At 37.7% G+C, this 15,714-nt stretch overlaps 1 protein-coding gene across 43 annotated transcripts in view; it reads right to left on the reverse strand.

Moving 5' to 3' along the window:
* Positions 1 to 8,563, reverse strand: part of LOC127356105 (nuclear GTPase SLIP-GC-like) — a 132,026-nt gene extending 123,463 nt beyond the window's left edge. For 14 of the 43 annotated variants that reach the window (XR_007881888.1, XM_051387569.1, XM_051387572.1 and 11 more), the window contains exons 1-18: positions 8,484 to 8,562; positions 6,695 to 6,776; positions 6,248 to 6,360; positions 5,972 to 6,019; positions 5,804 to 5,842; positions 5,077 to 5,110; positions 4,821 to 4,901; positions 4,564 to 4,676; positions 4,289 to 4,336; positions 4,121 to 4,159; positions 3,394 to 3,427; positions 3,138 to 3,218; positions 2,881 to 2,993; positions 2,605 to 2,652; positions 2,437 to 2,475; positions 1,709 to 1,742; positions 1,443 to 1,523; positions 382 to 475 (exon numbers count right to left, since the gene is read on the reverse strand). Coding sequence is in view for 42 of the 43 variants with exons in the window: in XM_051387569.1 (XP_051243529.1) it covers positions 382 to 475; positions 1,443 to 1,523; positions 1,709 to 1,742; positions 2,437 to 2,475; positions 2,605 to 2,652; positions 2,881 to 2,993; positions 3,138 to 3,218; positions 3,394 to 3,427; positions 4,121 to 4,159; positions 4,289 to 4,336; positions 4,564 to 4,676; positions 4,821 to 4,901; positions 5,077 to 5,110; positions 5,804 to 5,842; positions 5,972 to 6,019; positions 6,248 to 6,360; positions 6,695 to 6,761 (1,106 nt within the window). In the remaining variant the exon portion in view is untranslated. Of the gene's footprint in view, positions 1 to 381; positions 476 to 1,442; positions 1,524 to 1,708; positions 1,743 to 2,436; positions 2,476 to 2,604; positions 2,653 to 2,880; positions 2,994 to 3,137; positions 3,219 to 3,393; positions 3,428 to 4,120; positions 4,160 to 4,288; positions 4,337 to 4,563; positions 4,677 to 4,820; positions 4,902 to 5,076; positions 5,111 to 5,803; positions 5,843 to 5,971; positions 6,020 to 6,247; positions 6,361 to 6,694; positions 6,777 to 8,483 lie in introns of all 43 variants that reach the window. The other 29 variants (XM_051387595.1, XM_051387607.1, XM_051387593.1 and 26 more) reach the window with 9 other exon arrangements.
* Between the last annotated feature and the right edge of the window lie 7,151 nt (positions 8,564 to 15,714).

A 15,714-nucleotide genomic window follows, 5' to 3' on the forward strand; every position in this document is an offset into this window, starting at 1 on the left:
GCCCCCAAGTGCGGTGAAGTGGCCAAAAAATACATTATTGTAGGTTTAAATACAGGTGTTCTCCAAGAAGAAATGCACCTTTATGCCATCTTTCACATATCCAGCTTAGCTTACCTGTGCATGAATCAACAAATACATGTTAGATCAGTAATAATGTATAAGTATAATGCAATCAACAAATATGCAAAGAACTGTACCTGATTAAGGGCATGTTTAGTGCAGCACTGTGCAGAACAAGATTCTGAATGAAATTCAGTTAATTTGAATGAATAATCATACATCGGATTTACTTTCCAAGAAGATCAATTCTTGCAGTGGCAGGAGTTGAACCGGGAGTAATATGAAAATGGAATATGGAAAACTTATAAACGTAATACTTACTTCAGGAATTTATTGAGCTTTTGGTTGCCTTGGTTAGGTATTCTCTCACGGACACGTTTCATGATTTCTTTCACATCAGACAGTATGATCTCTTCTGTCAGAGTAAAAGTAAAGTTCTATTCAGCAGAAACCATTAACCAGTGTATCCAGTAAGCAGTAATGCATAATGAGCAGTCTTGTTAGAGGCACTTCCTCTGCCAAGTCACTTTAGGATGCCTTAAAGGTGTATAATCAGAGTTATACTAAGTTATTTACTTAGTATCAGAAGCATACATTTTGTTACTATGGATACCTGCAGTTAAATAAACATTTATAGCATTCGTAACATGATGTTTACTATTTGAGGTGTTCTAATGAGATTTTAGCATACCCAGGCCAGCCAACAGTATTTTCTGGGGCTAAGATATAGAAACATACAAGTAAAAAAATAATTACATAAATGTTTTAACTAGGGATGTCCCAATCAAAGTTTCTTAGCTCCCGATCTGATCCCAGTCATTTTATATTGAGCCCAATCCGATACTGGTCTGGTTCTTTAGATAATACAGTGTGTAGTGCACAGTACATTAAAGTACTTTAAAGTTACTAAAATCAGTCCAATGCTTGACAATGGAATAGCTCTACATTGTATTAATGCACTGTTATTTCTTTTGTTTTGTTTTTTAGGTAATAAAGTACAGAATGACCCCTCAAACCCTTTGTAATCTTTTGGTCTTGTTGCTGTCTGGAGGGAATTTCTCTCTCCAGTTGTCTAAGTTATTACTATACTTTTTGCACTTGTGTTGGATCTCTACGGCTGTCTCTCCTCCACTGCTGAGTTTCACTGTAGGCAGGTCTCTCTCACACAAAGAGCTCAGCAGAGAGGAGAGGCGGGTACGGGAGAAAGTGGTTGCAGCATACATGAAAGCTTCACCAGCAAAAATAGCTGTGTGACAGCTGACATAAAACAAAAGATCAGATCCAGTCAGTAAAGCTCAATATAGCTAATACAGATCAGTTAAAAAAATTTATTCAATAATTATTGGTCTTTGACACCTAATTTGGACATCCCTAATAAATACCTGTAAATGATCCCGGTGTAGTGTCCCGTCGTCGTTTACTAGTTGGTGATTGCCGTCCGCTGGGCTCCAACTTTCTCTTTCCTAATTGGATTTTTTTTTATTTATTTATTTTTTAAATATGAAAAGCCAAAAAGAAAAGTTTATTGCATGTTCTTCTCACAATGTGAAAACATGATCTCAATAGTTGTTTAGTCAAATCAATATATTACTACCTTGGAAATATCAATGAACTTTACATGTAATCAATAAGATACTGTGTGTCTCACCTTTATCACTTGTGCCACTGGTAGATGGCCAAACCTGAGGGTAAACATGAATATTTGACTCTTACTACAATATTTTATAACTAACAGGCTTGACACACAATATTCACACAATATTAAAATGTTTCTGTCCAGAAAGGGGATAAGTAGGTCTGCCCCTGACCAAAGATTTTCCTAGTCAACTAACACTTCGTAGATAAAGCCAATAGGCGATTATTCGGTGCATGGTTATGATGTTCATTTAACAACTTGCTCCTCTTCCTCCATTTCATTCCTCTCCTGTCCCAGCCTGAACCCACCATCTTCATCCCCAAAATCATAGTCCTGTCCCCCTGTCCATAGGACTACTAACTAGCTAGTGGCAGCAGCTAATATAATTAGCATATGCAACAGCACACAATTAACGGACTCCCTGTTTTACAAGAGAAAGGTCCATGTTGCAACAATCCCCTGATACTTTTGTCCTGGTAAAAAGGCTCATTTTGTTTTTCTGTACCTATACCACAAATAAAAACTGATTTGACTAAGGCTCTTCGACTATAAGGGGCTGCCTTTGAGATACGTGATCACAGTAGCATCCTTTTGTACTCATTCAACAACACTGTGATCAGAATAGACAACTTTACAGTCAAAGATGACTCTGTCTCTGGACACTTTAGCCTCAAATGCAAATTTATGAAGAATAGCTTGTTCACTGATTACATACATGTGAAATTCAATGTTACCCTTACCTTAGGAGAATCACCTGGTCCTTTATGCTCCTGTTTACACTGCACATGACAGTAACATGGAAAGTGCAAGGTCATGTAAAACTTTGAGTGGACACTGAAAATATACTCTGTAGGGTTGTAATAATGCTTTAGAGGATAACTAACTGCATGAAACTGTATTCAACTTACTTGAGCAGAAGAATCAACAGTTCCCTGAGTTGTTGGGTTTTGTGCTTTCTGTTGACAAAATGAATTAGTTGTAAATCCATAACAGTATAGAAATATTATAAAATTCTAATAAATGCTATTAGTTTCAATGATATATAATTCTTTATCTGTTGGTGTTATCGAAACGTTTTATAGAAGTTCAGGCTCCTGTACACTGTAGCATGTATCTACATATGTGAGATTTATTTAACTAAATACAGTTTTTCTGTAAATTGTCTTGACAATGAAGAACTTTACCGGAATCAACTGCAGTTGCTTCTTGAATATTGCCGTTGGATCCTTTTTTGGGATCAGGTTAGTGATGCCTTGATTACGGACACAATAAAGACTCTCTTTTTTTATGCGTTCACCTGCAATTAAAAAATATTCAGCTGAATCTTAGTCATGCAACGACGAGAATTCAGGAATATAGCCAATACTGATCAGTTAAAAAATGTCTTGAATGGTGCTAATATTGATCTTTGAAATCAAATTGGGACATCCCAAATAAATACCTGTAAATGATCCCGGTGTAGTGTCCCGTCGTCGTTTAATAGTTGGTGATTGCCGTCCGCTTGGCTGTAACTTTATCTTTCCTAATTGGATTTTTTATTTTTTTTAATATGAAAAGCCAAAAAGAAAAGTTTATTGCATGATCCTCTCACAATTTGAAAACATGGTCTCAATAGTTGTTTAGTCAAATCAATATATTACTACCTTGAAAATATCAATGAACTTTACATGTAATCAATAAGATACTGTGTGTCTCACCTTTATCACTTGTGCCACTGGTAGACAGCCAAACCTGAGGGTGAACATGAATATTTGACTCTTACTACAATATTTTAAAACTAACAGGCTTGACACACAATATTCACACAACATTAAAACTTTTGTTTCCAGAAAGGGGATAAGTAGGGCTGCCGCTGACTAAAGTTTTTCCTAGTCAACTAACACTTCGTAGATAAAGCCAATAAGCGACTAGTCGGTGCATGGTTATGATGTTCATGTAACAACTTGCTCCTCTTCCTCCATTTCATTCCTCTCCTGTCCCAACCTGAACCCACCATCTTCATCCCCAAAATCATAGTCCTGTCCCCTGTCCATAGGACTACTAACTAGCTAGTGGCAGCCGCTAATATAATTAGCATATGCAACAGCACACCATTAAGGGACTCCCTGTTTTACAAGAGAAAGGTCCATGTTGCAACAATCCCCTGATACTTTTGTCCTGGTAAAAAGGCTCATTTTGTTTTTCTGTACCTATACCACAAATAAAAACTGATTTGACTAAGGCTCTTCGACTATAAGGGGCTGCCTTTGAGATACGTGATCACAGTAGCATCCTTTTGTACTCATTCAACAACACTGTGATCAGAATAGACAACTTTACAGTCAAAGATGACTTTGTCTCTGGACACTTTAGCCTCAAATGCAAATTTATGAAGAATAGCTCGTTCACTGATTACATACATGTAAAATTCAATGTTACCCTTACCTTAGGAGAATCACCTGGTCCTTTATGCTCCTGTTTACACTGCACATGACAGTAACATGGAAAGTGCAAGGTCATGTAAAACTTTGAGTGGACATTGAAAATATACTCTGTAGGGTTGTAATAATACTTTAGATGATAACTAACTGCATGAAACTGTATTCAACTTACTTGAGCAGAAGAATCAACAGTTCTCTGAGTTGTTGGGTTTTGTGCTTTCTGTTGACAAAATGAATTAGTTGCAAATCCATTAAGTATGGGAATTTTATAAAATTCTAGTAAATGCTATTAGTTTCAATGATATATAATTCTTTATCTGTTGGTGTTATCAAAACGTTTTATAGAAGTTCAGGCTCCTGTACACTGTAGCATGTATCTACATATGTGAGATTTATTTAACTAAATACAGTTTTTCTGTAAATTGTCTTGACAATGAAGAACTTTACCGGAATCAACTGCAGTTGCTTCTTGAATATTGCCGTTGGATCCTTTTTTGGGATCAGGTTAGTGATGCCTTGATTACGGACACAATAAAGACTCTCTTTTTTTATGCGTTCACCTGCAATTAAAAAATATTCAGCTGAATCTTAGTCATGCAACGACGAGAATGCAGGAATATAGCCAATACTGATCAGTTAAAAGATGTCTTGAATGGTGCTAATATTGATCTTTGAAATCAAATTGGGACATCCCAAATAAATACCTGTAAATGATCCCGGTGTAGTGTCCCGTCGTCGTTTAATAGTTGGTGATTGCCGTCCGCTGGGCTGTAACTTTATCTTTCCTAATTGGATTTTTTATTTTTTTTAATATGAAAAGCCAAAAAGAAAAGTTTATTGCATGATCCTCTCACAATTTGAAAACATGATCTCAATAGTTGTTTAGTCAAATCAATATATTACTACCTTGAAAATATCAATGAACTTTACATGTAATCAATAAGATACTGTGTGTCTCACCTTTATCACTTGTGCCACTGGTAGACGGCCAAACCTGAGGGTGAACATGAATATTTGACTCTTACTACAATATTTTTAAACTAACAGGCTTGACACACAATATTCACACAACATTAAAATGTTTCTGTCCAGAAAGGGGATAAGTAGGTCTGCCCCTGACTAAAGATTTTCCTAGTCAACTAACACTTCGTAGATAAAGCCAATAGGCGACTAGTCGGTGCATGGTTATGATGTTCATTTAACAACTTGCTCCTCTTCCTCCATTTCATTCCTCTCCTGTCCCAGCCTGAACCCACCATCTTCATCCCCAAAATCATAGTCCTGTCCCCTGTCCATAGGACTACTAACTAGCTAGTGGCAGCCGCTAATATAATTAGCATATGCAACAGCACACAATTAACGGACTCCCTGTTTTACAAGAGAAAGGTCCATGTTGCAACAATCCCCTGATACTTTTGTCCTGGTAAAAAGGCTCATTTTGTTTTTCTGTACCTATACCACAAATAAAAACTGAGTTGACTAAGGCTCTTCGACTATAAGGGGCTGCCTTTGAGATACGTGATCACAGTAGCATCCTTTTGTACTCATTCAACAACACTGTGATCAGAATAGACAATTCTTCAGTCAAAGATGACTTTGTCTCTGGACACTTTAGCCTCAAATGCATATTTATGAAGAATAGCTCGTTCACTGATTACATACATGTGAAATTCAATGTTACCCTTACCTTAGGAGAATCACCTGGTCCTTTATGCTCCTGTTTACACTGCACATGACAGTAACATGGAAAGTGCAAGGTCGTGTAAAACTTTGAGTGGACATTGAAAATATACTCTGTAGGGTTGTAATAATGCTTTAGAGGATAACTAACTGCATGAAACTGTATTCAACTTACTTGAGCAGAAGAATCAACAGTTCTCTGAGTTGTTGGGTTTTGTGCTTTCTGTTGACAAAATGAATTAGTTGTAAATCCATAACAGTATAGAAATATTATAAAATTCTAATAAATGCTATTAGTGTCAATGATATATAATTATTTATCTGTTGGTGTTATCAAAACTTTTTATAGAAGTTCAGGCTCCTGTACACTGTAGCATGTATCTACATATGTGAGATTTATTCAACTAAATACAGTTTTTGTGTATATTTTCTTGATAGTGACGAACTTTACCTTTAACAACTTGAGTTGCTCCTTAAATATCGCCCTTGGTCCCATTGCTGGGATTAGGTTAGCGATGTCTTCATTATCGAGACAATAAAGACTTTTCTTGGTAATGCGTTCAGCTGTAATTACAAAATATTCAGTTGAATCTTAATCATGCAACAATGAAAATGCAGGAATTTATTCATAATAATTGTGTGAAAATGTACAAGGTCTTTCCCAGAAATACATTTGTATTCTTTGAACACAGAAGACAACATGTGCCCAAATATGTCATCACCGATCTTTCCCATTGTCTTAAGCGTATGTCAACGATATGTCAGTATTTTCCTGCAGAACAATGTTGCAGCATTTGTTATATCTGTAGTAGTAGATGCTGAGATGTTTAAGTATCGGTATGCTATATCACCATTGTATAATATCTGTGCCCAACAAAGAAGCACGGTAATACTTTACCTTTAAATCTTTCAATCCACTCACTGAGACCCCATTCAGTTAATTTGTTATGAACAAAAACATCCATGACCAAAAACAGCAACTGGAAAGTAGACAAATAATTATATTATAATACAGTTCAGTCAGCTTAAACAGACCACCAGATTGGAAGGGTGTGCTTGGTTTGTGATTATGGAGAATGAGGTATGTTGTGTGTATAGCAGTGCAGGTCAAGTTGTCTGCCTGAACTAGCTCACAGGCGTTGCTCATATTGTTCTCAAACGTTTTTCATGAATGTACCCCCCTTTTAAATATTTTTCTGCCAAGTACTCCCTGACCAGCGGAAAAGATTTCAATAAAAAAAACCTCCTGTATAAAGAGTTACAATATAGCAAAACACTTAAGTGATACATTTCAAATGTGTAAAATCCATCACTAAATTCATCATGCAGTAACACAGATTCTCCACTTTTCTGCATTTTTTGTACAATTTAATGAGAAACAAGGACTTGGGCAGGATCTTAGTCAGCAGGGAGGCAACTATATAGTGATCAAACTCTTTCCAGAGGTTTTAGGGCCATTAACAGTTTACGGCAGTTGACGATTGCATTGAAAATGGCTTATATTGAATATAAAATATGGTTTATCAATCTGACGTTTACATTGTTTATTCAACTTATTGTAGTATAATTATTTTAGAATTATGCTTATGATGTTGATATTTTTTAAGTTAACATTACCAAAAAATCTCATTTCAGTACAGTACCCCATTTGAGAAACACTGTTTTTAGAAATCCATTATTGCTTTACATTTTTGGGACAGTTGAATTGAAATTGAAATTGAATTGAAAGAAAAAGAAGGGGTTATGAAACTGATTATAGCAAAAGTGTCCATTGCGAAGATTCAGGAAATATGAGTCAGGAAACAAGTTACGGCACAAATATTTGACCATCTGTTATTTCTTTGTGGACTCTATGTGAAAGCAAAATCAAATGTAAAGTATACTAACTGGAAAAACTGCTTAAAAAATACACTATCCTAGCATTTCAAGTATATAATATTGGATGTAAATTAGTAATAGATGCAAGCATTATGTGGTCTTGACACTACTACATCTCTGCCCAGATGTTGAGCGTTAACATCAGGGATTTAGCATGCGAGCAGGTAAATGGGAATCCACAATAGCAAACTAATAACAGATAATGTTCAATATATTGTAGCTGCTTATCTTTTGGTTATTGTTGCCTGCTATAGGCCTAAACTTTGTAAAAGTGTGTCACAGAATATCCTGACTGGGTTATCTTGATAAAACATTCCACCAACAACTAAATGGAAATTGTAAGATTTACAGCAGATTAAAAAAAAACAATTTACAGTACGTTATGTTTGGCAGATTTATTTTTATGTTTTAGAAAATGAGTCAGCAAGGGCAAATTTAACCAAAAGGCAACTGTTAGACATTAAACGGTATCTTCCTTTTATTCTCCACTACCTCCTGCCTCTCTAAAACTTTTCAGTTTTTGTCATAAAGGAAAGAAAGGTGTTAACCTTTACAGACATTGTGAATTAAAAAGAAATTGTAAATTTAAAGTGGCAGAATCACATATAGAAATGCTCTTTGGAAGTATGTGCATATTTGAGTATATCTACACTGTATAAATGATAAATCTCTAGCATATTAATGACTGGATTATTGATATAAAATAGTGACATAATGCCACAGTAGGCTTCTACATATAATCTTAGTGTTTAACTTTGTGTCACAGTCATATATTCAGCTGTGAATATAATGCATTGAAGTGTACTTACATTTCTCGTCTGTTCCTCTTTAATGTACAATCACGACTCCTCTGGTGCTTGATCTAATTTGAGCTCTTTCTTTTATATAGTCTCCACCTCTTCCTCATCTCTACCCACAAAACAGGTTCAGCTTTGTAAATATGTTGTAGAAACTTGAGTGGGTACCCTGGGGCGTTACTACGCACAACAGCAAGCATGATTGGTCCGTGTACAGATATGGTTTATAAATATCTCCACGTTTTTTGGCCTATGTAATACAATTACAATTTCTCTCTAATAACATACCATTAATTCTTAATTACTGCCTACATTTGATGGTTTTGTAGAATATGATGCATTGCTGTAGATTAAATTACCCAACAGTATATGAAGTAGTTTAAATGAGCTCAACCTTAAACATCTACAGCCGAACAACGCAACACACAAATTGCAGCAGGAATATTAATCCAAACACATCTTTTATAATAGTAAAACAGTTAAATAGGCACCATTTCACTGCACAATGACTACTTTAAGCTTTAAGGTTTTACATTTTGCTATAATACTTTTACCCTAGTAAGATTTAAAATGCAGAACTTTTACTTGTAGTGGAGTATTTCCACAGTGGGGTTGGTATTCGTACTTTTGCTTGATGGTACTAAATACTTCCTCATCTGGTTAGCGCACCCACAGCCTAACTGCACCTGTGTGTTACCGGCTGAGCCTCCCCCTTTAGGAAAGGTGGACTTGTGGGTAACCTGTGTGTGTTTGTTGTGGGCAGGGAGTCTTTCCCAATGTGTGAGGGGTGGTTACGTTACTTTAGTCAGCCATAAAGTGTGTAGTTAAGCTCAGGTTTCAGTATAATAGTTACTGAAAGACTGTGTGTTGTGTTTGCTGCCATAGAAAATGTCCCTGTTTATGTAAAAATGTCTTCTTTTACCCTTCACAGCACAGTTCAAGCTGGCTAGTTAGCAACTCCGAATGAGGCTACTGTAAATTATTTCTTTCCATTTATAATGTGTTGCTTATGTTAGACTTTAAGATACAGACAAATACTTGCCAAAAGCATGTCAAGTATGTCTGCCTGCTGTTTAGTGCTTAGCCGGTAGTGTACACTGGATAGTTGCTGAAAACAGCTGCATGATACAGCTGTAAATGGTGCTATTAGAGCAGTGAGAGGGAACCGAAACATTAAAGTTGCAGACAGGACTGCTAAACACTGAGCTGAAACTCACTATAACGGTTAAAGAAGAAAGAGCTGTAATACAAAACCAGTTTGACAGTGACATGAAAATGTGATCACATACACTTAATGTTGTTCAAATACTGAGCTGGACAGTTCTTGAATAAACCCTTTGCTTGTGTATTGTCATGTGGATTTTGTTATATTGTTATATTGTTATACTGCTAATGCAATGTATGTAGTTCGATTTTATCATCGGTATAACTGCATGTGATACTGCTGTGATACGTTGAATATTCCTTTGCACTGTATAAATCAGCATGCTTGATAAAAATCACATCATCAGTCGTGTGTTTCTTGTGCATGTACTGTATTTAGGCACATATAATACACTTACTAGTTTTTACTTCATGTGAACACTAGAGGGCAGTAGAAGTCAATGTTTTGCCGAACAGATTTATCCCTTCAGTATGCATGGAACATTTTAACATGGAAGTTTGAGTGATTAAAGACCTATACACACAACTTCACCAGCTGGAACTCTCTGCAATTAGTGAGTCAGATTTTCTCTGATTTATCAAAAGAGCAGGTACAGAGTGATCAGACAGAAATACGTCTTTTATAGCAGGACTAGAAAGCTCAGTACCACCAGTATTAACCGTCCTTACATGAGGTTGCATGTACTGCATCATTTCTGCATGTAAATGTGGCTCAATAATTATTACAACAGGGTAATGATCATGTAATTCTGTCCCAAACTGGAATAATATTATCTGCCAAAAATGTCCCCCTCCTTAAACACAGCTTAAGTTTTCATACATAAACTTTGTCTTCAATATCATCTAAATCACATAAAGTATTTTATCCTCAGTGGACCTATTAACTTATTATAGCCAGTGGTAATTTATCTGAATGTAACTGTGCACAGAGATCTTTAAATCGGCAGGTCCCCTCAGCTCTTCCGAGCTTTACACCATCTTCCAGCTCACTGTTTTGGTTTGGTTTTGGCTAGGTTTACTCTCTAGGCTTTGCACTCAATTCTGATTTATTGCTCAGATTTATTTGTTTGGCTGTTGGCATATTTTATTTTTTTTTAAATCTGTCTGGTATCAGATTCCAGTGTGAACAGTTCCTGAAGTGAACTGTGTGATGAATGTGGATCTAGAGTGACATAAAAGTCATGAATTCTGATGTGACTTTTCACACTGAGGTCACTTTGCAAGAAGTCTGTGGCCCAAATCAGAATTGACAAGATCAGAAACCATGGGATTTGTGTTGTTCACATTATCATCTGAGTCACATATGAGCAAAAGAATCAAATCTGGGAATTACTTTGGCCTGCAGTTTGAATGCAGCCAAAGTGGGGAACAGCAGAGCATTTAGCAACTTAAGAGCCAGACTTTTCCCTCAGGAGTCACAGGAGACTAAAACAGAGCTAAAAGAAAGTGCATATTTGACTTTTAGCCAGGTGACCAGAAACACAAGTTATTTGCTCTGTATCTGCTGGATGTGTAAATTATCAACTGTTAGCTAACAAGTTTAGCATATCAACTTAAAGGGTGGTAACGTACCAGTGTTGTGTTTACTGTCTCTGCTGTGTGCCAAACAAAAATCCTTTAATGCAGTTTTAAGGAACACTTTTTTTGTTGTCTTAGCCAGAATCAGATGACATAATCAGTCAGACCTCAGATGATAAGAAATTTGCCCTTTGCCCATCAGGAGGTAGGGCGCAGAAAATATGCAGACACTGCAGCAACAACGCAGACACTTGCAGAGGCAAATCACAGCGCAGGTATTCATTATAAAAAAAGTGTGCAAGGAAGGTATTCACCATCTTTCTAGGCAACAACAACTGTTGTAGTTGCAGAGCGTTTTGGGTACGATGCGTTTGAGTTTATTACTTTTTACATTTAGTTACTCTCTACATCACATACTGCTGTTATCTAATTGGTTGCTCTTTGAAAGGTCAGTGGCAACAAAGGTCAAAGTTGAAATAATCTGGCAACTCAGTCGAGCGGTGCACCACCCAAGCGTAGGGCTTCCACCTACCTTCTCCTGCCACTGCTCTCCCCATAGGGAAACAATGGTACAGACAGCACAGAGCGATTAAGACTAGCTTAGCCTAAAGACTGCTGCACGAAATACCTGTTAGTATGCCGCAATACTGTTCAACAATGTCACAGAATAAAGCCCCAAATACAACCATAGAATCAAATTAACACTTCTTTGACACTATGTCAATAATAGGGATCATAAAGATAGGATTTATTTCCAAGCTACTGTGTTGGACTGCAGAGGATGTAGCTAACTGCACCAAATATGCAGGCAAACAAAAGTGTGTTTCTGGGTGACTCTGCAAATGAGAGTAGAGCCAAACCCAGCTGACCAGACCTTTCCATGACCCTGCTCAGTGGTGACAGCTGCACCCAGTCTCTGTGGAACAACACACCATCCCAGAACGGGCCAAACAACAGTTCCTTCAAGACTTGGTCCCTCAAGACAGACAGGCAGTCAGACCTGGTCTTGAGCAGGACCTGACTAAGAACCAGCCACCCAGGTGTGCCCTGCTTGCCCCGGTACAACTACTCTTCTATTTACCACTTGTTTACCTCACTTTACCTCATTTCCCCTCATTTCCCTGGTCTATATTTGTAGTCATGCTGAGCAGTTGGGGGGTTTTCCTGTTGACAGGTAAATTCTCAAACATCAGAAAATACAGAAAAACAGATTAGTGGTCACCTTGACTGTGTGGATGTGAGAATTAATAGACAACAAAAACTGAGATCTCGCTAGAGGTCAGATGTACAAATAAACAGGTTGGTGCACCTGTGGACTATAACCAAAAATAGACCTGCAGGACACTTATTATTCTTTCCTGAGTGCAGTGTATGTGTACGTGTCTTTGTGGCATGTACAGCCACTTCCTCTGCCCAGAAAGGGTCATTTGGGGGGCATGGTTATTAAGAGGTACTGTCAGCAGTAAGAAACTAAACCTGGCTTAAATGTTGATGCTTATCTTGTTAAAACCTTTTATTATTCTCATCTCGTACGCCCCTAGACTTGCACTGAGAACCACTACACCATAACTAATGCTACTCCAGTTATTATAAGAAGCATATAAACACAAATGCACACTTATTAATTAGTTTACTAAAGCATGTGAATTACAGTATCACTAATGGTGCCCTTGAAATGTCCTTACCACTTCTTTAAAGTCGTTAACTTGTCTGAAAAAAAAAAATACCTACAGCACTTGCCATATGGTGCTAAGATCAAACCATAAATAGTTGAAAACATACTTTAGAGATACTGTCTAACTAGTTTATATAGTTAGCCTCATTGTGAAGGTTTCCTCGTTCAAAACAACCAAGCTCTGTAAAACAGAATGCCTTTAAAAGAAATTATACACACATTCATGATGAAGTCTAATAATTTTGGTCATCCCAGACTTATTATTATACTGCCATCATTCATTTCAATTTGTCCCGTACTTTGGTTTGATGACATTCCCATTACCCTCAGCTGTACTTTGTGTTTATTGCTAATTAGTAGAGCTGCACAATTAGTAAATAAAAATTGCAATATCCAAATAGCAAGAAGCTGCATCTTTTTTGACAAAGGTAAAATGTGTGACAAAACAGGATTATAATGAACTACTATAGTGCTGCAGAGATTCCCTGACCTACAAATCTTGTAATAAAAACATGTAATAAAACATGTTTGTTTGGTACAGACACCATCAAATGTCACAGCAACACGATTTTAATAGTTTTTTTTTTGTTTGTTTTTTTGTGAAAATTTAAATTGTGATGCAAAAATGTCCATCCCCACTAATCATGAATCACAGTATTTGTCCAATTAATCACAATAATATATATTCTTTGTCATATTGTGTAGACTTACTAATTAGCAAACATTATCATGCAAACAAGCTAAACTATGACTGTGAACATTTATTATTATAACAACTTAACATTATCAGCATGTGACCATTGCCATTGTGAGCATGTTGGTATGCTGTGTATGTGTATGTGAATGTATGTGTGTGCGTGTGTGTGTGTGTGTGTGTGTGTGTGTGTGTGTGTGTGTGTGTGTGTGTGTGTGTGTGTGTGTGTGTGTGTGTGTGTGTGTGTGGGTGGGTGGGTGGGTGCATGTTTATGTGTGTACAGGCGCATGGAGTTTGTCAGTATTCTAGCAGTGGGTAAACACTGCCTCCAGCCAAGAAAAGCTGTGGTGGTAGTGATGTTGTGCATGGTAATTGGAGGGACAACAGGCCTCTGCTCAATGTAAAGCGGCTGGATTAACTTCGTGTGTATAAATCCAACGGGGCCAAGTAGACTGGCACCGTCTCAGAGGACCTGGGATCCCTTCTAAAGAAACACTGTGGAGGATGCCAGTGTGTGAGTCAGGCATGTATGGAATGATGCTTTCTCAAAGTGAGGGGATCAGTCTGATTTAGGAGGCTCCAACTGAGATCTTGATAATGGGGGAGGTTCAGAACATTTCCTCCTGTTAGGGTAACAAGGGTTGTTACCTGGTAACCAAACACAACCAGTCGCACACTTAAGATACATTTGAGAAAGAGGAAAAGCAGAGGAAAGATGAACCTTCCTTGGTATTCTTCTTTCTTTCTCTCTCTTTCTCACCCACCCTCTGGTTCAGGCCATAAAAGGCAGGGGATGTTGTGTGATGGATGGCAGCGGAGCCTCTGACTGAACAGGGAGCTGTGGTGCCACTCTACAGAGTCCCTGCAGTTTCTCCATTCTGCTCCATTCACAGATGACAGCACGGGGGGAACCACCTCTCCTACTGAGCAAAAACACCACATCCTGCCTGCCAGCCCACCTCCCCACTCCCCCCTTCCTTGTCCTCAGATCCAGACCTAGTAACGCTTCTGTATTTTTATGGTGTTCGACAAACTGCTCCTTAGCAACCGGACCAAAGGCACCAGGAGGCCCATGTCCCTCACAGTGCATCTAAAAGCAGTCCCATTCTTTATGGTAGAGATAAAACTCACTCATGATATGTGTGTTCTTTTCCTCTCATGAAAACCAGGCATGAAGTGATGAAAGGCAAGTTCAAGTTCTTCCTCTCAAGTTCTTTTCATTTAGGATCACATGCTCCTATATGGGTTGAGACTATTTAGAGAACCATCTTTAGGCTAATAAAATACCTTAAAAGCCCAATGAACAAAGACAGGGTTTAAATTACATTATTCCATCTCATAACAAGAGAGATTTTGATAGTAACCCTTTCATTACTCAACAGCCAAAATTTATTTTTTTAACTTCAATCCCAGTTACAGCATGCTAGGAATATAAAGTCAAGTCCTGCCCACAGTATATAATAAAGTACAATTAGGTGCGATATATGGACTGCATTTTCTATAGCACTTTATAAATAAAAGGAAACGTGCAGTCTTATAGCTCTATCCTAGTTCCTCGTTTGTATTTCTATATGGAATCAACACCTCTTCACTCCAATAAATCTGACTGAGCATGATTGTATGAGCTCAGTACTGCACTGTTGACAGCCTGTGTTTCACTGAGTGGAAAAGCAAGCACTGAACATACAGCCAAGGACATGCACACACACACACATTTACAAATGTTGATGGAGCTGAGGCTGTCTCACAACACTGTGGGATTCTAGGAAAGTTAACAAGGTCCCCGTTCCCTTCAGCTCTTCTTCCATCCCCCTCCCCTCCTCCTTTCCACATCAGTCCTTCTTTCTAGCTCTAACCAATATCCCACCACCACTGGTTGCCTCTACTTCACCACAAATACAGTACCCTCTCTTCCAATATATGTTGTATGTCATATTTGCTCCTTTTTGATATTGAAGTTGCAAGAATATTCAGTCTTCCAGTGTAACCAGAATCAAAAGACCTACATCAACACTTCTTCGGAATTTCTTTAACAAGAAGCTGTTGGTTTAACATTAACTGATGCCATGATACACAAAAGGTAATGACAGTCCTCTGAGGAACTATGAGGCTCTTGCTGCTGCGCCATGTGTCTCGGTGTGGCTTGAATGCAGTCTGTGGCCGTGTCTTCCCAGCGTGAGAGCTTGGGCATC

This window comes from Dicentrarchus labrax, unplaced genomic scaffold (assembly GCF_905237075.1).
Source record: "Dicentrarchus labrax unplaced genomic scaffold, dlabrax2021, whole genome shotgun sequence".
NCBI classification, from domain to species: Eukaryota; Metazoa; Chordata; class Actinopteri; family Moronidae; genus Dicentrarchus; species Dicentrarchus labrax.